This window comes from Pimephales promelas, chromosome 5 (genome assembly GCF_988280905.1).
Source record: "Pimephales promelas chromosome 5, fPimPro1.hap1.1, whole genome shotgun sequence".
NCBI lineage: Eukaryota > Metazoa > Chordata > Actinopteri > Cypriniformes > Leuciscidae > Pimephales > Pimephales promelas.
The window spans coordinates 8,038,824-8,062,350 of NC_142773.1; the positions used below are offsets into that span (position 1 = coordinate 8,038,824).

Genomic DNA, 23,527 nt, shown 5'->3' on the forward strand with positions numbered 1-23,527 from the left:
CATTATTATTAGTTATTTCATGTTAACTAATGCATTAAGGGATAATGTATAGCGAGGCGGTTGTTATAGCGAATACCACCCCGACAGGCTGACTACGAGCCCGACGTGAAGCAGATTTGCTAGCTTCATTTTTTAAACCAAAAGTAGCATTTGAAACTAGAGTGTGGGAAAATGTTACTGATAACCAACAGCTGTACCCATCATCGAAGGTGTTATTGTGCTGAAGTGTTACATCCTGTTATTTCTCTGCATCATTTACTGGAAACCATGTCCTTTCTGGCTTAGCCAGTTACCCTCTTGTTGATTTCTTTAGTTTTGATTTCATCATGTTCACAGTTCAGTCTTGGCATCATACAGAAACAAACCGCAAACAAATATAAAAAAAAAAAAATTGTTATATTTAGGCTTTATTTTATAACCATTAAAACCAACTGCAATTAAATTGATTAAATTTAGAAGTTTAGATTCATTGAATTTTAAGGATTTAAAACTCGAACTTCCCAGATAGCAACATTGTTTCGGCCCAGATCCAGCCCAAATCTGGCACATGTGGAATGACCGCACGTGGCCGGACCGCTCCTGTTTGCCAGATCTGGGCCACAAGCAGGCCATAGCAATGCCACATGTCAGCCAAGAGCAAAGAAATAAACCAGAACTGCATCTTATCTGAACCACAAAATCTGTGAGTATTAAACGGCGGCATTTACAAAGAGCAAAGAACAAGCTGAGCTGTATCGCATTAATATCGAGGACGTATCGCCAGCGATAATTAATGCGATATGGCCAGGCCCGGAATGGCTAATCGGGAGCACCGTGAGAATTCCTGGTGGGCCGGTCTGTTTTATTGGCTAGGAGGGCCGGCGTTGTCACTGCACTGGGTGAATGTGTTAAATAGGCTCTAGTCACAGCGAAGCCCCACTATTTTATTATTATTTTCTCACAGCCCCACAAAAAAAGTCAGTTGCTAGAGATGTGCGTACAAAAAAAATAAGAGATACGAAACATGGACAATAGTAGCGCTTACGAGTCAGGGCCGTACCCACCACCATAACGCAACGAGAACCAACCTCATTATCAGCACTCAAACGCCGCTCGTCGGCAATGGCAAAATGTTTGAGATAACCGATCAAAGCAGGATTTATTTTCACAGAAGCACGAGCCACGCACCACGAATCCCAACGCGACGCTTCCCAAGATAATAAGATGCAATTGGCTAAACTAAACAGCTGTTTTACGATAGAAGTTTTAAACGACCGACATAAAGAATCAGATTGCAAAGACTATCAATCAAAGCTCAGCTTCGGGAAGGGGGGATTTACAGGTAAAGATAAAGAGACTGAGAGAAGAAGAGAGAAGGAGAAACAGGAAGAGCAATTGCCTATTACTGTGCCCAGGATGAGAATAACTTTATTACAATGGATTCCTATTTAACACAGATGTGAGGTCACCAAGGTTTGGACCTCTGTCATTTTTTTACATTCAAAAATAAAATTTCATGCTCTTTGAATGATTAATTAGGCATGTTTAAACCACCTCACATGAGTGTTTCCAATTCATGTTGCTGTGAGAAGCTAGCGCAGTGAACAGCGCGTTGTGAATGAGAGCGCGAGTGCAGCATCCGTGTTGCCAGATCCACGTAATGGAAAGGTGCAGTAATCTCCTGGACCTGTTTTTCTGATTTAACGTCACACTTTTTCACAGCAATATCTGGCAACACTTTACTGTCAGCGTTAATAAAAAATAAAAAAAGGCTTATAGACAAACTGTAATTGCATAAAGCTATCACATTCGGTAAGACAAACGCAATGATCATCTTGATTTTCTGTAAGAAATGTAGGCTATAACACTATCAAAAACAATAGCATTATACAGATCTGTATGTTACAGAATGAAATTTGCCAAATAACCTTACTGGCCAGCTGAAGAGGCTCATGCTGTTTAGTTAACATTTCACAAAGTAATCATAAATACAATAATTAAAGCAGTGTTTCTCAGCAATCTATTCAGCCATATTTGTGTTTATTCTGTGTGACTTACAGAAATATAAGACTTTGCTAGACCTACTTTTATTCTATATTTCTTTGCACAAAACTCTCCAGAAAGTGCATTTAATGGTTTATTTTTCAAAAAAAAAAAAAAAAAAATCCCGGGGTAGCATACCCGGCTATTAGCCTGGCTGCGCCCTCCTACGCACTTCCGCTCAATTTCATTTTACTTCAGTACTGCGTCTGGGATCGCTCCATATCCTTAGGTTTCCAGAAATCAATTTTTTGTAGGACCAATCAGCGAATAGAGGGAGTGGCTGAGAACGTTGACGTTGATGTAAGCGCGTCAGTTTGAGTTCAGTAATGGCAGCGGAGAAAGACGTGAGAAAAGCTATTCGGTCCGTTGTTGGAAAAGAAACTGCCGAATATACAGAATTTAAAGCCGGATTGTTATCGTCTCACCTCTTGTTGCACAACTGAGGACCAAGTGAAGGAGGCAGAAAGTTTGGAAGTTTGTGCTGGGCAGCTCGTGCACAATGACCGTGACGTTTTGGACGGACGGTTTAGCCTGGTGTTCGCGGTGTTCGGAAGCCCCGAGTCCTGGCTGCTAAACTATTGTTGAAGATCCGCTCAGGAGTCATGTCAGTCGCTCGTATTCCCAACTGTAAATTTACTGATTCTTGTGATGAATAGAACATTTTGAGCCCCTTTGTGCACTCGTGCAGGAGGTTGGTGTGTCAGTTTTACATGTTGTAGGCCTAAATCATACAAATTGGTTGTGATTTTTTAAAAATAATTGTCATAAATAAAAATGTGAAAAACCATACTTTGAAGATATTTGATTTTCAGTTTTAGACGGCAATGGTTGATTTGTTTTACTAAAAAAAAAACTAAATGCCACATAAAAATGTACAAACACATACTTTGAAGACCATAATTAAGGTAATTAAGAAACAATAAGACGTAATATGAAAATGTTTTGTTTATTATCACATCTGCAGATAGAGACAGACTGATCATTCACTGTAGCTGCTACAGCATTTGCGGCAGATCAGAAACGACCACAGCGGACCACATATTTGTAATGATTAGACACAGCTTCCACCATTGAATGAATATATCACTGTCCTTCGTGTCAAATATACATTTCGAATTAATAATTGTTCCTAGATTAACAAAACCTGCGGCGCTCGTTGACTGAAATCCTATTGTAAACATAATCCTCTGATCATTCGGACTTGTTGTTTCCAGCCATTTCGGCGCGTGACATACGTCACTCTTGACACCCCGTTAGCGATTGGCTATGGCAGATCGTGAGTGACTTTGGGCAGATCCAATAGATTTGAACTTTAATAGTAAACCCACCTACAAGGAAGGAAACGTTTGTCAATGGAGCGGTTCCAGACTCTATGTGGAAATGAAATGAACTAGAGTCTGGTTGAACCAGGCTACCCGGCTATTGCACTGAAAAGAAAATAATATTTTTGAAAAACACAATGAATTACAATGCTGTACAGAACAGTGCACTATTGCTTATATACTGAGGTTTTAATTACATTATTTTAATATAGTCAGTCGGGAACTAAAGTGGGCCGGTCTAAAGGCCCGTACACACCGAGACGAATATCAGCGCACGTTATTCGTCAGCATTTTTAAATGCGTTTTTTGTGTTCAAACCCAAGTGTTTTTTGGCTGACGATGAGCCGAGTGAACATGCAAATTCATTCCCTGACATTAGATGGCGCTTAATGTAAAACAGAAATAATAATAGAATACTATACTAGGGTGATCATATTCATGTCTCAATATTTTATTATGACAGATAAAAAAAAAAAAACGAATGAAATAATGATAGAAATATTGTCTTCTGTATTAGAAAAATATATAAATAATAAATAACTAAAAGAAATGCCTCCAAGTGTAACAAAAAATAGCTCTCACAAACTTACAAAAGCGAACTAACAAAATCTTTAGTTTTCATCCTCTTTATCTTGTTTTTCTTCCTCATCCACCTTGTTTGCCCATCTATATTTTGCTGTAGAACTGATCTTTCCCAGCAGTTTTTTTTTTGAAAACCAGGACATTTTCATCACTTAAAAACAGCCAGGACAGGACGTGGAAGCAGGACATGTGTAACGCAAAGTTGAAATGTTGCCCAGATATAAAAACATAGCAGTTGTCGGATGAACAGATACACGAGAGACGAGAGTTGTCGTATTTCCCAGCGTTTAATAAAACCACTCAAACGTTACACTCGTCCTCACACATGGGGATCGAGCGAGGAAAAAAAAAACACAAACAAACATCTGGTCACAATAGAAAAATAAAATAAAAGAAAGGATACAAAGAGTCGGCAGAACGGTTATTTATCTCCTCTCCTCACTTGTCAAAATCTAACTGACATTACGCACACTATGCGCAGTTCTGACCGTTTTACACATGTCCCGGGAAAACAGGACTGTTGGTCACCCTATACTATACTATTATTACAGAAATACTAAAATAAATATTATCATATAGCTCTTTATGCTCCGAGACCAGCAGCTCAACATTAATCTTGCCCATAGGTATCTTATCTCTTCTTCGCCATATGTGTGCTCTGCTCGGCAAGACCGTTTTGTGTTTGAGCGCCCCCAAGTTGTGTTTTACTGTAACTTCAGAAGTACCAGACACGTGAGCAAACCCGCCAATCTCGTTGGTCGGATAGGTTTTGACGCAGAGCGTCAAACCAAAAAAACGAACCAGAGGAGTTTTTTTTTTAAATAGCGCTTTTACGCGTGGTGTTTTTCGGGTCGGTGTGAACACTCACATTGGCGACCATTTTTTAGTCACGAGGCGTTAAACGCGTGCGAAATTCGTCCCGGTGTGAACAGGCCTTAAGGCATGAAACTCCAGGGCTGAAAATGAGTCCCACTCCGGCCCTGGATATGGCTCAGCTTGTCAGTGTTAAATTTATGGCTCAACTCCAGTGATAAATTTACACTCCGTGGAGTGTATATGAGTCCACACTCAAGAGTGTCAAAGTTAATGAGATATTTAAGTGATTAATTGAGTGATGATTAAGCATTATTGAAGACACCTAAAGCAGAATCACTGAAGGAGAAAACCGGAATTTCAGGTCACCATTATGGAGATGAGTGTTTGCTTTAGTTGGGCTCTTGATCCTTATTTTATTTCTCAAGATTTTGTTTGGCTTTTGTTTATAAGTTATAACAGCCAGATGAACAAAGAAAAAAAATACAAACTAATAGATTTGGTTATATTATGACAATAGTCATTTTAACTTACTCTATGTGATTTATGCTGTTGGTTACAGCATAACTGTGATTCTGCATAAATACCCAGAATTTGAGATGTAATATAATGGATTTCTTAGAAGTTGTAAAAAAAAAAATCTTTCTTTTAGGCACACACAGATATCAAGATTCAGTCAATGCATCTCAACAATGGTGAAGAGCAGAATATTAAAAAAGTAAATTACATAGACAATTCAGATCATAATTTATTTATACCGCAATGCATGATGGGAGCCATTAATGAGTTGTGATTGGTGGCAACAAGGATTATTATTGTCACCACGGTGGAGATTATTGATGTCTGTGTTTCTAAATAAATGCATTTGAAAGTAATTTTATCAGAACAATATTTATTAAATATTTTGGACTATAAGAAAATATTGATAATCATATGCTGTAGAACCACTAAGCTGTTGCTAACAAATTAAACCAAATCATCTAAATAAGTTTCATTTTTCAGATCACAGTATGAATATGTCAAAACTTAACCAACACTATCAGATCACGCTTGTCTTTGCTCATTTGACTGTTATAAATCAATAACAGCAGACAAACAAAATTTAAAGTGAAAGTATAAGGGTCAAGAGCCCAACTAAAGCAAACACAGATCGGCATAATGCTTACAATTTGTGATTTTCTCCTTCAGTGATTCTGCTTGTTAACATCAGATGTCTTCAATAATGCTCAATCATCACTAAATTAATCACTTAATTATCTCATTAACTTTAACACTCTTCAGTGTTAATTTAACACTCATATCTTGATCATGTCTTCCATCTGAAAGCAGTTGAAGGTGATTTATACTGATCAAGGAACCGGCTTTACTGACGAGATGCGCATAACAATATCGTATGATATATCATGCAGCCCTACTGTAAACATGCTTTTATTCACCTTCAAATAAGTGATCATTTTACTGCTAATGGCCCAAATAATGCAGTTCCACAAGATTGGTGCTTTATAAATGGCAGGAATGATGACAAAAGTCAAACACATTGATTTTATCATCATCAACAATGATGAGCTGATGACCGCCAATCATATGGCTTCCATCATGCATTGCTGTATGAATAACTAATGAGCTTATGTTCAGAGTTAATCTTTTTGAAGATGGCAAAAATATCTTTATTAAAATGAATGCGCTGTCGATTTATTTTACAATTGAGGCGACAGCGGAATCTATACATCTCAATTCTCCAGCTGCAGTCATCTCTGAGGGAAACCAGTTAAGTGCTCTTTGATAACGTGATGATTAGGTCCTTGCAGATCACCTGTCCATTATCGTTTAAAGCCCGCCCTAGCAATCTGATTGGCCCGAACTTTTGATCATAATTACTCCTCAATGGATCGAGTCCAGACCGAACTTCCCGCCCAAAAAAACCTTGTTGCCGGAGTTCAGGCTGCCATCCAGGCTACTACTCAGGTCAAATGATCGTGAAAAAAAGACAATGTTAAACAGCGAGTACCATCAAATCACCTTTTCTCTTTGTTCATTTGGTTGTTATAACAGAAGTACAATAGCCAAACAAAGCTACCCATCGACACGGTATGCCATGAACTGCTTATTTCTCGGCTTTCTGATATTGGTGTCACTGGTTCCGCTCTTTCCTGGCTTATTTCCTACATCACTGACAGAAAGTATTATATCACCATACAAGGTCATAATTCTGCAACCAATTTACTTACACGGGGCGTTCCTCAAGGTTCGGTTCTTGGTCCACTTTTGTTCATAATCTATATACACCCACTTGGTAACATCATACGCAGGCATGGACTTCAATTCCATTGCTATGCTGATGACATTCAAATTTACCTCACCACCAGCTCCGATAGACCATCCCTGCCTGACTCACTCACTGCATGCATCAGGGACATCAAGCATTGGATGTCCCTTAACTTCCTCAAATTAAATCATAATAAAACTGAGATATTAGTGATTGGCTCTCCAGCCTCAGTCAAACGGATGGACCAGTCCTTCTATATTGATGGTGTCCATATTAAGCCCTCATCACTGACTCGTAACCTTGGTGTCTTATTTGACTCAACTCTATCTTTTGGCTCTCATATTTCTTCCATTGTGAAAAACTCTTTCTTTCATCTTCGAAATATTGCTCGTCTAAGACCATCTCTCACTTCGCCTGACGCCGAACTCTTAATTCATGCACTAATCACATCACGTCTGGACTATTGCAATGCTTTATTTATTGGGCTTCCCAAAAAACTTATTGCTACACTCTAAAAAATGATGGGTTAAAAATAACCCAACTTGGTTTGTTGTATAACCCAACTGCTGGATCAATATTGCACCAGCCCAGCAGTAGTTAATTTGACCCAGCAAGATGGGTCGGTCATTTTTAACCCAACAGATGAGTTGTTCATTTCTACTCAAATGCTGGGTCAAATTAAATAAAATTCTGGGTTGATTTACTACAAATTTGTTATATAGCGTACCCAAATGCTGGGTCAAATTAATTACAATTCTGGGTTGATTCAACTACATATTTGTTATATAGTGTACCCAAATGCTGGGTCAAATTAACCCATATGCCAGACTAATTCTAGCACATTACAGTACAATTAAAGAAAAAAAAAGGCAATAGACTACTCATAACTATAAAACTGTTACACTACAAACCTAGAACAGAATACATGCTAGATGTATGCATAGATTATGCAATAAACACTTAAACAATACAAAAACAAAACAACAATGGAATCTTTGAAAAATTATTTTATTACTTTAATATCAACAATATTAGTGGAACTGCAGTTAATATCACTGAAGTAGGAAAACATTCAATTATGAATGAACTGGCTGAACATTTAACAGGCCAACAGTCAACGGGAGCCTTTAGCTCTACTTGCAAGCAAGTATTCTGGTATCTTCCCAAAGAAACTATTAAAGGGATAGTTCACTTTGAATTTAATTTTTGATATGTTTTATCTTACCTCAAGGGCATCCAAGATGTAGGTGTCTTTGTTTCCACAGTATTTTCAATTTTGATATCTTTCGGTCAAACCATTGTTGTCAATCAGTCATATAATGGAGGTTTAGGGGGTCCTCCCCCGGTTAATGTCAAAGAGCATGCACAGAGAAGTCCAAATTAAACATGATTGAATGACTCGTAAATGTAAGTACACAGTGATGGCCTAAGGCACGAAACGAGCGGTTTGTGTGAGAAAACGAACAGTATTTATATCGTTTTTACCTCGTGTAACTCAGCCATTGGCAACTGATCTGACGGCAGGGGCGCTTCAGTCTGTGCATGCGCCAGAAGTGATCGCTTGCGCGTATACGTCACTCATTGTTTACAGAGAGATTTCGGGAGTTTAACCTTTCACTAAACATTTAGATATATCGAAATCTTCTTCCATTGCGATTTCCTGTATATATAAATATGTTTAGATCTTCACAGTGAAAGGTAAAACTTCCAAAACTCTGTGTAAACAATGAGTGACGTACAGACGCAAGTGATCACTTCCGGCGCATACACAGACTGAAACGCCTCTGCCGTCAGATCAGTTGCCAATGGCTGAGTTACACGAGGTAAAAAACTATATAAATACTGTTCGTTTTTTCACACAAACCGCTCGTTTATTGTCTTAGGCCATCGATGTGTACTTACATTTACGAGTCATTAAATCATGTTTAATTTGGACTTCTCTGTGCATGCTCTTTGAGGTGAACCGAGGGAGGACCCCCTAAACCTCCAGTGTATGACTGATAGACAACAACGGTTTAACCGAAAAAACAAAACAAAATTGAAAATACTGTGGAAACAAAGACACCTACATCTACATGCCCTTGAGGTAAGCTAAAACATATCGAAAATTAATTTCAAAGTAAACTATTCCTTTTAATATTTAGAAATAATAACTGTGTGTGCCTCTAATGTTGATCTTACAAGTCCTCTAATTTTTTGAAGAACTTCAGCCCAGGGCCAGCTCTTGGGATCAACTGTTGATGGTTGCCTCTTCTAAAAGAAGAAAACTCTCCTCATCAGTCCCCTCCTCTAAAAGACAAAAAAATACAAAACACAAAGAAATCTGTTTTTACAACTGAGGAGTACAAAACTAAAATATATAGGTAATTAAATGGAAGATAAACATGCATATTCCATCATTTGTTATTACAAAATAGAATAAATCACTGAAAGTCTACAAAAGACATGTGCCCTATTCATCTATTGGAGTCACTTTGACACATTACATGGAAGCTATTGAAAAAAAAAAGAGAAAATTATATTTCATAAGAATTAATGTCTGAAAAGGGCTTGAGTAGCAATGCAGACTTGATATGCTGTGGATGTGAAAACAAATATTTCTTACCTTGAAATCTTTCAACAAGGTCTGTCAGCTGCCACTCTGTTGTGTCAATGACAAAGCTGACCATTGATCTGAAACAAACACAATTACTAATAATTACTATTGTATTAACTATTCAAATGTCACCATGCAAATGCAATGCAGACTAGCAGCAGAATGTAATCCAATGTGAAGATAACAGCCAAAATAGAGAGACCCTCTCTCCCTATAGCCTACAATTCAAATTACATGTATTTTACATTCAGACATTTTATGTTACTTCAATGTTTTTACATACTTTAATAAGTCTAACACTGTGTTATCTATCGCGGGTCACCATATTACTTAAATAAATGCACATGCATGCATTTAGTCTGGCATATCAGGTTATCTCACTGTTTTTACATACTTTAATAAGTCTACACTGTGTTATACCTTCGCATTTCACATTAAAAGATTTGAGGGCAAAAAGCGCGCTCATTTATATCCGGTTAACTTAAAATAATGTAAGTTAGCCTGCTAGCCAGGCCGCCATTTTATATAAGAAATGTTTTCTTATCTATCGCGGGTTACCATATTACTTAAATAAATGCACATACATGCATTTAGTCTGGCATATCAGGTTATCTCACTGTTTATACATACTTTAATCAGTCTAACACTGTGTTCACATTAAATGCTCCAGGGAAAAATTAGCGCGCTCAAAATAGCCAGTGCTTCAATGATAATGGCTAAAGCTAGCCAAACAAGCCAGACAAACCAACCAACTAGCCTCGACAATATAAAGATATTACTTTAGAAAGGTAACGTTAAAGTAGACTCACTGTATTCCGGACACTAAGTTAGACCGTTTACCGCAATTTCTATAAATAAACACTTCACGGCCATTGCATCAATACGTGTCATCTTTGCCTCACCCTCTTCCGACCAACCCAGCTTATAACTTAGTTGTTAAAATATATGTCTTATATATTAGAAATGACATGTAGAGTACTCTACCTTAGTTTATTTCCCTCGCTCGATGAAAAGTGAAGTTCTCTTTGAAGATCGCTCGGTGTGTGGTGGATCCGGTATGGTGGACTATTCTTGTGATGATGTGATGACGTTCGAAGCACAAACAACCCACGTGCTGGGTCAACGGTGTATGTTGGGTAGATGGGTTATTTTTTCCAACTCATGTGTTGAGTCCAAATCCATATAAATAACCCATAATGGGTCAAACATTTCATAACCCAGCGGTTGGGTTGATTAAATAACCCAGCATTTTTTAGAGTGTAGACTATAGCACGTCCAAAACTCAGCAGCAAGAGTTCTCACCTCCACCAGGCGTTCTGCTCACATTACTCCGGTGCTTCATGACCTTCACTGGTTACCCGTTGCATCTCGTATCCACTTTAAGGTATTGCTTTTAACATATAAGGCATTAAACGGTCTTGCACCCCCATATTTGTCTGATCTACTGTTCACCTACCGTCCTGCACGCTCTCTCAGATCAACTGTACTTGGTTTATTGTCCATCCCCCGCTATCGATTATCTACAGTAGGTGGAAGGTCATTTAGTGTAAATGTGCCAACATTATGGAATTCACTGCCCCTTTCACTTCGAAATATTTCATCAATGACTGCTTTCAAGACACAGCTAAAAACATATCTATTCAACATGTACTTCGTTTAAATGTGACTATTTTGTATCCTCTGTGACTGTTAGCTGTGTGTCAGTGTTTAAATGTATTGTTCATGTACCATGTAAAGCGACCTTGAGCTTTGGAAAGGCGCTATATAAATAAAACTTCTTCTTCTTCTTCTTCTTCTTCTTTATCATGGATTGCAGCGTGAAGCATTTTTTATTTATTGTCACCATTGTTGTGAATCATATGCAAAATCTTGATGTCTGTGTGTGACTATATGGTACATTTTCTCAAAACATTGTGTAAACTTGCTTTTTGTCCACCTTCCATGCTACTAACCCAAATAATGCAGTTCCACAAGGTTGGTGGTTATGAATTCCAGATATAATCACAAAAGTCTGAACACAACATTAAATGCTCACTTTATGTTGATTTCATCATCATCATCATCAACATCATCATCATCAACAACAACAACGAGCTGATGAGAGACAATTTTACATTTTCTTGGCTTTCTCTGTCACAACAATGGTGTTATTCAAACACACAGTTACAACAGCCAAAGAAAAGCTAAAGAACGAAAAAATGGGACCAAGAACCCAACTAGAGCAAACACTGATCACCACAATGATGACTTAAAATGAAACAAATATTACAATTGAAATAAACAAGAAATTACATTGAAATAAACAAGAGTTTTAATTGAATGCATCCTGAGAGTGTTTATTTGATCCAGAAACAGTATAAATTGTCTAAATGAGACCATAAATGTGTTCATGCGACGAACAACCGTATAAGTCCAAAAAAACAAAAATTGAGATAACCATGTGATTTGAATGTGTGTGCGTCACTTTGTATACAGAATCACTTTGGGGGGGTGTTCGCGCGACCAAAACTCTGTATTTTAAATTTTAAAATAGTCTCACGCGGAAGAACCGTTTATGTCCACTAACGAAAAATGGAGACGCCGGTTGTTTTCATGTCCGCTGCGGACATTAAAAGGCAAAACCTCGGCAAAAAAAGGAGAACGAACATGAATGAATGGAAGGACAGAGCGAGGAAGTCTTTGAGGGACGCTGGGAAACCATACGTGAACCGGAGAGGAGAGCAAAAACGAGGAAAAGATCCACCGAAAGAGGTGAGTGAAAGAACCGTATACAAAGTATCTACCTAACTTTAGCGGTGACAGAGGGGCGTGTAGGCTACTGGGCGTCATCTACAGTTCATTTAGCTCACTCTGTTTAACTGATCAAGTCATGAATGGGTCGAAATGAATGCTGTAGGCTACTCATAACCAGGGATAAATTAATCGCAACGTTTTAGCTGCGTTTGATGTCCCTAATGTTAGATAGCCAGATATTGTTAGCTGGCTAGCCAGTTACTTTGTAACGTAACTTTAGCTGGTCACAGCAAGGTGTAACTGGGCGTCTAACGTTACTAATGTTCATACATCTCAGACTGTTTAGCGAATCAAGTCATGAATGGGTGACTTAAAATGAAATGAAATCGAAATGAAAGCTGAGAAAATTAGAATTTGATTGCTTTATGTTTTCACTGAAATCGGTAAAAAAAAAATAGTAACTGACATGTTTAAAATATTTTGATATCATTTTTGAATCCCCTGTTACCATTAATGTAACACTCTGTTTTGTAATATTGTATGCTATGCTTTGTTTGTTACTTGTTATTAAATAATAAAAAATGTAATAATAAAATAATGCATTTACACATTACACATGTAAGCTGTTCTAGTTAGTAAACCTTAACAGCTGCTAAGAGCTCTAGTGTTCTAAAGCTAAAAAACAGTAATATGATTTTGTTTCTGTTAAGGGCAAGATGTGCAAGGAGACGTGTCCCAGGCAGTGTTCAAGCCTAACAGAACAAAGAAAAATGCAGCTCTTCACAGAGTTTTATGCTGTCTCTTATGAGAGGCAGCAGGCTATCATTCTCTCTGGTTTGGAGCAGGTAGGCTAACTTAAGCAATTCATAACCATATCATGTCAACTGTATGCAATGCATTATAATGTTGGCCCATGAAATAACCAGTGAATTAAATATTACTGTATACCTTAAATTCACTAAGACTGCACATGTGCCTGATCACTGTAAATGTTACATTTTGTGAGGATGGATGAATGATGATCGGCATCAAGTAGGCCACCAAGTGCATTGCAGACCACAGCACTTTGGTGCCCTAAAAGGCATACACATGGCTTATTCATTATCCTTACCAAAGCCTACTCACATACTTAAAGGGATACCTCCACGTTTTCCCTATTTAAATACACTTACATGAGTAGTGTAACACGACCTAGGACGGTGACACACAATAAAATATTGCGCTTTTCTAAGTGTGTAAAGTGCATAACTATATTGTATGGCGGAATACCAGTGCTTGGGAGAAATTCGACTCGACGCATATATATCCCCCAGGGATAATATCATCACTCTGGAGAGGACTTTTCATGAGTGATGATATTACTACGCCGAGTCAAAGTGCTGGTGGAGGTGTTTGGACCACGTTAATATAGTTAAGGGAATAACAGTTTAATATGAAAAACCGGTGGAGTATCCCTTTAATGACCTTAATTTGACAGCTCTACATGACGGCTAGCCTGCTACGCTATGGTAAATGTATTTTTACTTCATGTCTTTTTACTTCTAGCACAAGGTGAGTCGCAGACGACCACGTGGGCCTGACACTGAGATTACTAAGAGGAAGTACACCTTCAAGTACCATGTGCAACAAGGAGGCCAAAGACTTGCTGTTTGTAAGCTCACATTTATGTCAGTCTTTCAACTGACCAACAGTCGCCTACAGGCAAGTTTTATATAGCTTAGTGTTTTACTTTTGTTAATTTTTTATTATGCATTAATTAGATACATTGTCCATAACATATTTATTTAAAGTTACTTATCTTTGAAAAGGTTATTCAAGAAAAGTTAGGCAGTCAGTCAGAGTCAGAGGGAACAGAGCAGGTAGCTAAAGTCAGGTCTCCATTAGAGGACTTCAGAGGAAAACATAAGAACAGGTGAGTAAAAAAAAAATCATGAAGGACCTCATGCTCTCGTCCTCATATTTTTTTTAAAGCTGCACCATTGTCAGCATCTGTTGCCTTACAACATTCCCTGGTCTAATGGTACACTGGCATTATAGGGTGTCGGGTGCCTTGCCACCTTATAACGCCAGCGTGCACGTACCGTAGTGGTTAGGATTCAGCTCACTGTTGTTGCCCAGTCAGGAAACAAATTTTTGCACTTTGAGATTGATATCAGAGGCAAAGTGCTATGCAAATGTAATGTATGATTAATTTTTGTATCTTTACAGCATGTGGATTTTTTAGGGATACTTTAGATCTGGAAAGATTAATGTGTATTTAAAATGGGTCATTTATGTAGTAGAAATGTGAAATTATGTTTGAATTTGGAGCTTTCTATTTTTGATTTATGGGGATGAAAGACAACAACTCCCAAATTGTAATGCTAAAACATACATCAATCGATCACATATTTAGCAATCACACAAACTCTACATTCAGATTCACAAATCGTAATAAATTCAGTTTGATTGAAACAAAAGGTGTGCATGTAAACAATGACGATTTTTGCTTCATCAGAGGATTTTTTCCAGACAAAAAAATACATAAATCTCTCATCTCAGGGGTATATGAGGGAGGAAAGCATGGTAATTCAAAATACTAAAAATAATTCGGTTATTTAATGATCCAAAGCTTAATGCTAAATCCTGAAATATCGCTTTAATGACTGTATGTGAAAAACAATATCCTGTAGTTTAGAGGAAAGTTAAGAATTATGCATTTATTGTCACAGAAACAATGTAATTGTGCAAAACAGACCAGCATAGTTTATTATATTTCCCTTGTTCATGAGTTGTGTTTATTTTTTAGGCCTCATAGCATTCATCCTGCAGTGAGAGAGGGGATAAGAGAGCATATTTTGAGCTTCCCACGTCAACCGAACCACTACTCACGAATGAAGGGAGATGTGGAGAGGGAATACCTGAGCCCTGATTTAAACCTGCTCCGCATGTTCCGCCTGTACAAGGAAAAGAATCCAACATCCACTGCAAAGTTCTGGCTCTATAGGGACATCTTCAAGCAGCAGAACCTCAGTTTTGGGCAGCCAAGAAGTGACACTTGTGCTAAATGTGATGCCCTGTTCTCAAAATTAACAGCTGCTACATCAGATGGAGAAAGGTTGAAGATCGCAGCCGAGAGTGAGCTTCACCACCGGAAAGCTGAAAAAGCGTACACTCAGTTGCAGGCTGAAACAGAGTGGGCCAAAGCCAATGATGACTGCCATGTCATTTGTATCGACATGCAGGGGGTAGTGTTCACACCAAACCTGACACACTCCAACGTGTACTATCAACGACAGCTGGCCAACTACAACCTCTGTATCCAGGAGATGGGCACTGACGATCCTCCTACAATGTGCCTTTGGCATGAGGGCATCGCTCACAGAGGTTCCATCGAGGTGGCAAGCTGCCTTTTAAAGTGGGCAGAAACCTCTTTCACCCCCCTAGTCCAGGCAAAGGAACGGAAGCTCATCGTCTATAGTGACCGATGCTGTGGGCAAAACAATAACTGGCGAGTGCTAAACCTGATGGCCCTGCTCGTATCTAGAGGCTACTTCAGTCAGATAGAGCAGAAGTTCATGGTGTCTGGTCACTCCTTCCTTCCCTGTGACCGTTCCTTTGCCACGTTGGACAAGAGGCGCAAGGTATCCACACTCCACACCCCCAGCGATGTAGCCGAGATGATCCGTGGAGCCAGGCAGCAGCATCCATTTAAAGTCATTGAAATGAAATGTGCAGACTTCAGGCAGCTCCCTGATGCAACATTAAAGCGTCCACCTGGCTTCCTAATTACATCCATGATGTGGTTGAAAGTGACAGGTAAAAAACTAAAGTTTTTCTGAGATTAACAGTGTTGGGGATATGTGCATGAAAGAAGAATCTTTAGTGAATTTCTTGTTGAATCATGATTTCAGCTGCTGATCCATGGTGTGTCCAGACAAAAGAGAGCCACAGCATCTACGAGGGATGGAAGACCTGGCTGATCACCAAACAGAGGAAGAATCATCCACCTCCAGCTCCCTTGTTCTCCACCACGTATGCTCGTGCTTACGAGGACCCTCTGCCCATCAAGAAGGAGAAGCACCGTGACCTAATGAAAATGCTTGCCTACATGCCAGTGGGGGCCCAAGCATTTTATGAGGCATTAGAATGTGAAGAGTAGTCTGGGATGTGTTGTGCAGGGTAAGGTGGGTGTGGCGAACAGGACGAGAGATGTGAGAGAACGATGCAAGGCCAGTGGTGTGAGTGTTAATGAACGTCACCTGTGAGACGCACCGGTCTCGCATCTCTCAACGTTGTCACTCCTCCTTTATGCTTCCGCTCCTCCGTGAGAGATGCGAGACCAGTGCATCTCACAGATGTCACTCATTAACATTCGCACCACCGGCCTTGCACCGTTCTCTCACGGCCCTCTGCCTCATTCTATTCGCCACAGTGGGGTATATTGTGTATATTGTGTAAAAGTAATCATAATAGTAGCTTATCTTGTATGTCTTATCTTATGTTGTATAATAGGAATATATAGGTATTTATTTATTTATTAAATGAATTAATGGGCTGATTATTTCTGAAATGTATTATAAAAGTTAAAAGGAACAAAAAAGCAAGATGTATATAGTAAACTTGCATATACTGTAACATAGCATGGAATATTGATAATGTATTGTAAATATGTATTGTTTACCATTATTACTGTTGTTTATTGTTTGTATGTATTGTTGATTGTATGTATGGTTTATTGTTTGTACTGACGTTTATTTTATGTGCTATGAGTAGGCCTATGTATTGGTTCATTGTTTGTACTGTATTGTCCGTATTTTTGTTCTGTGATTTACGTTGACAAAAAATAAAAGAAATTGAAAGAAAGAAATGCTTAATATTTTCTTTAAGGTTCTGTTACTGTATTAACCCATTTAAGCCCACCGGCAACTATAGTTGCCGCTTTGTATAGTTGTCATTTTCCTTGTGTAAGTATTTTTCTAGATGTTATCCATGTTGAATGTCGCAATGTCATGCAAGGAAACAACCAAATAAAGGATTTCAAGAAAAAAAAAAGGTATTCACTTCCTTCCTGTCACATGAGGCTGTCAACTTCCTACCCCTACTTCCAGGAAGCATGGCGAAGACAAACCCTCCCAAAGAAAGCAAATTTTCATATTACTAATAAGTATTTTTTGTTGACATATATATATCAATATAATCATGAAGGTCTCTAGAATCCTCTAAACAAAACAAATCTTACAATAGATCTATAGTTTTTTGTATACTTAGTCAAAAGTGCAAGCGGCAACTATAGTTGCCGGTGGGCAAATGCCTTGTAAGTACATATATCATGGGGAAATGGGGTATACTGTGTTAATAGGTTAATAATTCAAGGTTATTGGACTTGTTTAATAAGTTTACCCTTTTATGCACTGTTATTTTAGTTTTTTGCCATTTTGCCATTTGTTTATATATATATATATATATATATACATACATTATACATATATACACATTATGCAATATGCATATACATATATATACACTTTGCAACAAATTACATTTTTGATATATGCATATCTACATATTATGAAATCATAATTATAACAATATAAGTTACTTTTTGTCAAAGTTTAGCAGTTTTTGTACTGAAAAAAAAATATCAGTTTTTCAATAATGTTACATTATGATTAGAACCAAACCTGATCAGGATGTTACAAAGAGAAAAGTTGCAGTCTTTAGAGTTTATAATTTATTTCAAACATCTTTTTTTCATATAATTCAAAAAATTGTGTGAAGTGTGCCACCAAATTTCTGTGTTCTTTCTGATTTTGAGGATGAATTTTGTCCATTGACAAAAATCATTTGATTCGATAACATTATTGAAAAACAGATTTTTTCCAGTACAAAAAATGCCTAAACTTCGACAAAAAGTTACTTTTATTGTTATAATTGTGATTTCATAATATCTAGATATGAAAACAACTGGAAAAACTTGTGAAAATATGTCTTTCATTTAGTCAAATATAGCAAATCGCAAATAGTGGAGCTCTGCAGCCATCTACTGGTTAAAGTGATAATTTGTTACTTTTAAAACGGCATTTTCCAAAAGATTGGCAAAAATCTTACACTAAACCATGTCAAATTGTCCATGTTATCCCCATAAATGAAAGTTAGAAATGTGGGTCAAAAAGACCCCAAACAGCACACAAGGTTTAAGACAAACGGATTTGTTGTTTGTTGTGTTTTTATATTCAAGACATTATAAGCTATAGATTCCGCTTTTTGGGTTCGCATCAAACATTCTTCGACTTTTATACACAATAAATTTGTTTATGAATAAAGATTGATCTGTTGAAAGCAGTTATTTTGAGATAGATGCCAAATGTTCTCCTCCTATTCATATTTAACATTGATGGGGTTCATACAACATATTTGCCCACCGGCAACTATAGTTGCCGCACATTAAAATACGATTTTCAAGAAGAAAAAAAAAAACCTGAGGAAATAAATGCAGAACATGTTCACATAGGACATTATTAACACGACTATATGCATGAAACCATTCAGAAAAATTTGGGCACAAATGGGTTAAATCTAAGTTAAAGGAATCAAATCTCCAGTGGTTTAAAGTGATATGATAAATTGGACTTATACTGTTCTTCCACATTAACTGGACATATACTGTTCTTCCACATTTCAGAAATGTAAACTACTCTAACTTTTTATTTTTATGATTGATACTAAAAAATCTTATCTCATTAGAATTGTGAAGCTTTTGTTGTCTATCTTCAAGTTAAAAAATAATAATAATATAATATTCAGAGTCCAAATTAAAAAAAAACGTTATTATTCAAAATGTGAAAAAATGGACTTATATGGTTCTTCGTCTCAAGCCCTCAAATAATGCTGAAAATGGCCACATTTTAACTAGTTTTTAACCTTGTACGAAGGATAAATTAACGTCTTTTTCAGATGTCCAGAACACGTCAAAAAAAGACGTCATCAAAACTTTCATTCTGGCCCTTCAGTGGACGTCTTTTCAACATCCAACTTTTGTCTTTTGGACATCGTTTTGCTCGGTGGGAACAATGTTGCTATGTGGGATGGCCCGACGAAACGTTGTGTCGTTGTATGAGAGGGCTGTGGACAAATGTTGACACAACATATCAGAGGTTGACTTGCTCTTCCTAAACTTGTGAAGTGTACTATGAAATCAAATATATAAATTCCTTACAATTTAGAGTTGGACATGGACTTCATTAAGCATCTGTGACATTTAATTGCAGTTGGTTTTAATGGTTATAAAACAAAGCCTGAATATAACAAATATTTTGTATATTTGTTTGCGGTTTGTTTCTGTATGATGCCAAGACTGAACTCTGAACATGTCGAAATCAAAATCACAGAAATCAACAGGAGGTTAACTAGCTAAGCCAGAAAGGACATGGTTTCCAGTAAATGATGCAGAGAAATAACAGGATGTAACACTTCAGCACAATAACACCTATATGTTGTCCGTCTTCGTGCAACGTTTTCCCACACTCTTTGTTTTGGGTTTTTCAAAAGTTTCAAATGCTACTTTTGGTTTCAACAAGCAGAACAAGCAACAAGCAGAAAATACATTATAATAATATTACATTCTTCTTTTAGTTTGTATTTCACAGTAAATCATGCATCACCAACACGTTTCTTAATAAAAATTTTTGGAAATGTGTGAAATAACTGTGTTTCTGTTAAAAAGCTTAATGAAGCTTTCTACATTTGCACTTATTTAAATTAGGCTATTTTTGTCACGGTGGACAGTTCCTCTGTTTCCTTCTAGTCTCGTGTTTATGTTGTTGTATGAATGCACGTGTGTGAGGGGCGTGTCTGTGTGGCATTACCTGATCCACTCCAGCTGCTCATCATCAATCATCACCAGCTGCAGTCGATCACCACCTTGCATATATACTCACCACTGTTCTCTCATCTTTGTCAGATCGTTGTTTGGTGTGTCTCTGTTCCTGGTCCCTGTATTCCTGATCGTCTCGTCCTCCGTGAAGTGTCGATCGTGTATTGAGTATTGTTCACCGTGTCCTGTGGATTTCACCGTCTGTCTTCACATCATCTGGTTGACCGTCGAAGTCCCTGCGTCACCTTGTTTCTGGCTTACTGCATTGGACTGAGTTTCAAATAATCCCTGTTCACTCGCATCTGCTCCCTGTGATTATTGCACCATGACAGAACGATCTGACCGTCAAATGGGAGCAGCGAGTGCGGCAGCCACATCCATCGAGGAGTTCGTACATCACAGCATTCAGAGAATGAACTCTCAGGAGAAGGAGATCGGCGACACGGGTCGCGCAGTTCAAGCTTTGGTGACGCAGGTGTCCGAGCTCACCCAGCAGATCCAGCGCCTACGCGTTCCCGCTGCGCCCCCCACACCTGCCGTTCCTCTCGCACCATCGGGAAGCCCCTCCCAGTCGGAACCCCGTTTGCCGGTACCAGAAGCATATTCGGGTGAGCCTTCATTTTGCAGAGCATTTCTAAACCGGTGTTCTATGCATTTTGCCTTGCAGCCACGCACTTTTTCCAACGAACAGACCAAGGTTGCATTTGTACTGACTTTATTGACTGGGAGAGCGGCACTCTGGGGAACGGCGGTGTGGGAGAACCAGAACCCATGCTGTGCCTCGTTCCAGGACCTGTCGAACGAGATGAAGAAGGTGTTCGACAGGTCAGTATCAGGAAGAGAGGCGGCCAGAACGTTGGCGGAACTTCGCCAAGGAAGACGTTCAGTATCGGAGTTCTCAATCGAGTTCAGGACCCTGGCGGCGGAGTGTGGCTGGAACGAGGAGGCGCAGTGGGACATGTTCCTGCATGGGCTGGCTGACCACGTCCAGAAGGAGATCTACGCCCTGGATCTCCCCACGACTCTCAACGGCCTGATTGACCTCGCCTTACGGGTGGACGCTCGACTGTCCAGAGTCGAGCGCAGAACAACTTCCACCCGTACGTTCGGAGAGATGGACGTCCAGCGATCCAGCGGCAGGGACGTAGTCAGTCCCGTCAACGATCACGAGCCTATGCAGGTGGGTCGAGCTCGGCTTTCCCGGGAGGAGAGGGAGAGGCGGAGGTCCCAGGGCCTTTGCCTGTATTGCGGAGGGACTGGTCATTATGCTTACAGCTGCCCGGTAAAAGGCCAAGCCCGACAGTAAACGTGAGGCTACTGTCGGGTGGGATCTCCGCCAGGAAGACCTCATCAGCAACATCTACTTCCACTCTCCTCTCGGTAAGACTGAGATGGTCAACTAATCAACACGACTGTCTTGCACTACTGGACTCCGGGGCGGAAGGTAACTTTATGGATTTTAATTTTGCACGCACTTTTCAAATTCCCCTCCGTTCCCTCGATCACCGGATTTCTGTGCACGCATTAAATGGCCAAGAACTCCCCACCATCTCACACAGAACCGAAGATATCACTCTCATCACCTCTGGCAACCACACCGAGACTATTTCTTTTCTGATTTTGGACTCACCCCTGGCACCCGTTGTTCTTGGACATCCTTGGCTCATCAAACACAACCCCCGTGTGGACTGGATTCATAAAGCTGTGCTGGAGTGGAATAAGGAATGTCATAAGTCTTGTCTTGTGTCTGCTTGTTCGTCTGTACCTGTTTCTGTGTTACAGGAGGAGGCGGGGGATTTGTCTAACGTGCCCGCGGAGTATCTAGACCTGAAGGAAGTGTTCAGTAAGTCTCGTGCTGCTTCTCTCCCTCCGCATCGTCCCTATGACTGTGCGATAGATTTACTGCCAGGTAAGTCTCCGCCTAAAGGCAAGTTATTTTCACTTTCGATTCCTGAAAGAGAGGCTATGGAGAAATATATTTCTGATTCTCTAGCAGCCAAGTTCATTCGCCCTTCCTCTTCTCCAGCGGGGGCGGGGTTCTTTTTTGTGGGGAAGAAGGATGGATCGCTGCGACCTTGCATTGATTACCGAGGGTTGAATAACATCACGGTAAAGAATACTTATCCTTTGCCGTTGATGTCTTCAGCCTTCGAGAGGTTGCAGGGAGCATCCATTTTCACGAAATTGGACTTACGTAATGCATATCATTTGGTTCGCATCAGGGAGGGTGATGAATGGAAAACTGCTTTTAACACCCCTAGGGGGCACTTTGAATATTTGGTCATGCCGTTCGGATTGTCCAACTCCCCAGCAGTTTTCCAGGCATTGGTCAATGACGTGCTGCGAGACATGATCGACCAATTCATTTATGTCTACCTGGACGACATATTGATTTTTTCTTCGTCTCTCCAGGAACATGTGCAGCACGTCCGTCGAGTGCTTCTGAGGCTGCTAGAGAATGGGCTTTTTGTCAAGGCGGAGAAATGCGATTTTCATGCACAGTCTGTTCCCTTTCTAGGATACATCGTGTCGTCCGAGGGGATGCGGATGGACCCTGAGAAGATCAAGGCTGTGGTGGATTGGCCAAGCCCAGATTCACGCAAGGCCCTGTTGAGGTTTCTGGGGTTCGCCAATTTTTACCGGCGTTTCATTCGCAATTTCAGCCAGCTAGTCGCGCCTCTGACTGCCTTGACCTCCCCCCGAACTGCGTTCAGGTGGTCCGACTCAGCCGAGGCTGTGTTCGCTAAACTGAAAAGCCGCTTTGTTTCAGCTCCAATCTTAATAACCCCTGATTCATCACGTCAGTTCGTGGTGGAGGTCGACGCATCAGAGGTGGGAGTAGGAGCGGTGTTATCCCAGCGTTCACCTGTGGACGACAAGATGCATCCTTGCGCGTTTTTTTCACATCGTTTATCTCCAGCCGAACGCAATTATGACATTGGTAACAGAGAGTTGTTGGCAGTCAAGTTGGCGTTGGAAGAGTGGCGCCACTGGTTAGAAGGGTCGGGGGTACCTTTTATCGTCTGGACCGATCACAAGAACCTTGAATACATTAGAACTGCCAAAAGATTGAACTCCAGGCAGGCTCGGTGGGCACTTTTTTTCGGTCGTTTTGATTTCACTCTCTCCTACCGTCCGGGTTCCAAGAACATCAAACCGGACGCTTTATCTCGCATATTTGATTTTTCCGATCGCCCGTCTACTCCCGAGTGTATTTTACCCGAAACCATATTCGTTTCAACACTCACATGGGAGATCGAAGCGAAGGTCAAGAGAGCCTTAGAAGGGGTAACGCCTCCGCCCGGTTGCCCACCGAATCGTCTGTTTGTGCCGGAGGG

The 23,527-nt window shown here is 39.6% G+C and overlaps 2 protein-coding genes and 1 long non-coding RNA gene across 3 annotated transcripts; 2 read left to right on the forward strand and 1 right to left on the reverse strand.

The window, feature by feature from the left end:
* Positions 1-8,944: 8,944 nt before the first annotated feature.
* On the reverse strand, positions 8,945-10,674 carry LOC120459870 (uncharacterized). Its single transcript, XR_016168466.1, has 3 exons — positions 10,586-10,674; positions 9,611-9,678; positions 8,945-9,294 (listed from the first exon to the last, which is right to left on the reverse strand). It is a non-coding gene; the product is annotated as an uncharacterized LOC120459870 (long non-coding RNA).
* Positions 10,675-11,986: 1,312 nt separating this feature from the next.
* On the forward strand, positions 11,987-14,834 carry LOC148981351 (uncharacterized). Its single transcript, XM_089130898.1, has 3 exons — positions 11,987-12,352; positions 13,045-13,179; positions 13,880-14,834. The coding sequence occupies exons 1-3, from the start codon at positions 12,173-12,175 to the stop codon at positions 14,048-14,050; spliced, it is 486 nt and encodes a 161-aa protein (XP_088987024.1). The 5' UTR covers positions 11,987-12,172; the 3' UTR covers positions 14,051-14,834.
* A 156-nt stretch (positions 14,835-14,990) lies between these two features.
* Positions 14,991-17,177, forward strand: LOC148981352 (uncharacterized). The gene is made up of 2 exons (XM_089130894.1): positions 14,991-16,132; positions 16,228-17,177. The coding sequence occupies exons 1-2, from the start codon at positions 15,028-15,030 to the stop codon at positions 16,473-16,475; spliced, it is 1,353 nt and encodes a 450-aa protein (XP_088987020.1). The 5' UTR covers positions 14,991-15,027; the 3' UTR covers positions 16,476-17,177.
* Positions 17,178-23,527: the final 6,350 nt, after the last annotated feature.

Bases quoted from the DNA above. Each gene is read 5' to 3' on its own strand.
- LOC148981352 (XM_089130894.1), top strand. From the start codon at position 15,028: ATGCATTTATTGTCACAGAAACAATGTAATTGTGCAAAACAGACCAGC. The intron at 16,133-16,227 runs GTAAAAAACTAA...TCATGATTTCAG, and splicing joins GATGTGGTTGAAAGTGACAG to CTGCTGATCCATGGTGTGTC.
- LOC148981351 (XM_089130898.1), top strand. From the start codon at position 12,173: ATGGAGACGCCGGTTGTTTTCATGTCCGCTGCGGACATTAAAAGGCAA. The intron at 12,353-13,044 runs GTGAGTGAAAGA...GTTTCTGTTAAG, and splicing joins GAAAAGATCCACCGAAAGAG to GGCAAGATGTGCAAGGAGAC. The intron at 13,180-13,879 runs GTAGGCTAACTT...TTTTACTTCTAG, and splicing joins TTCTCTCTGGTTTGGAGCAG to CACAAGGTGAGTCGCAGACG.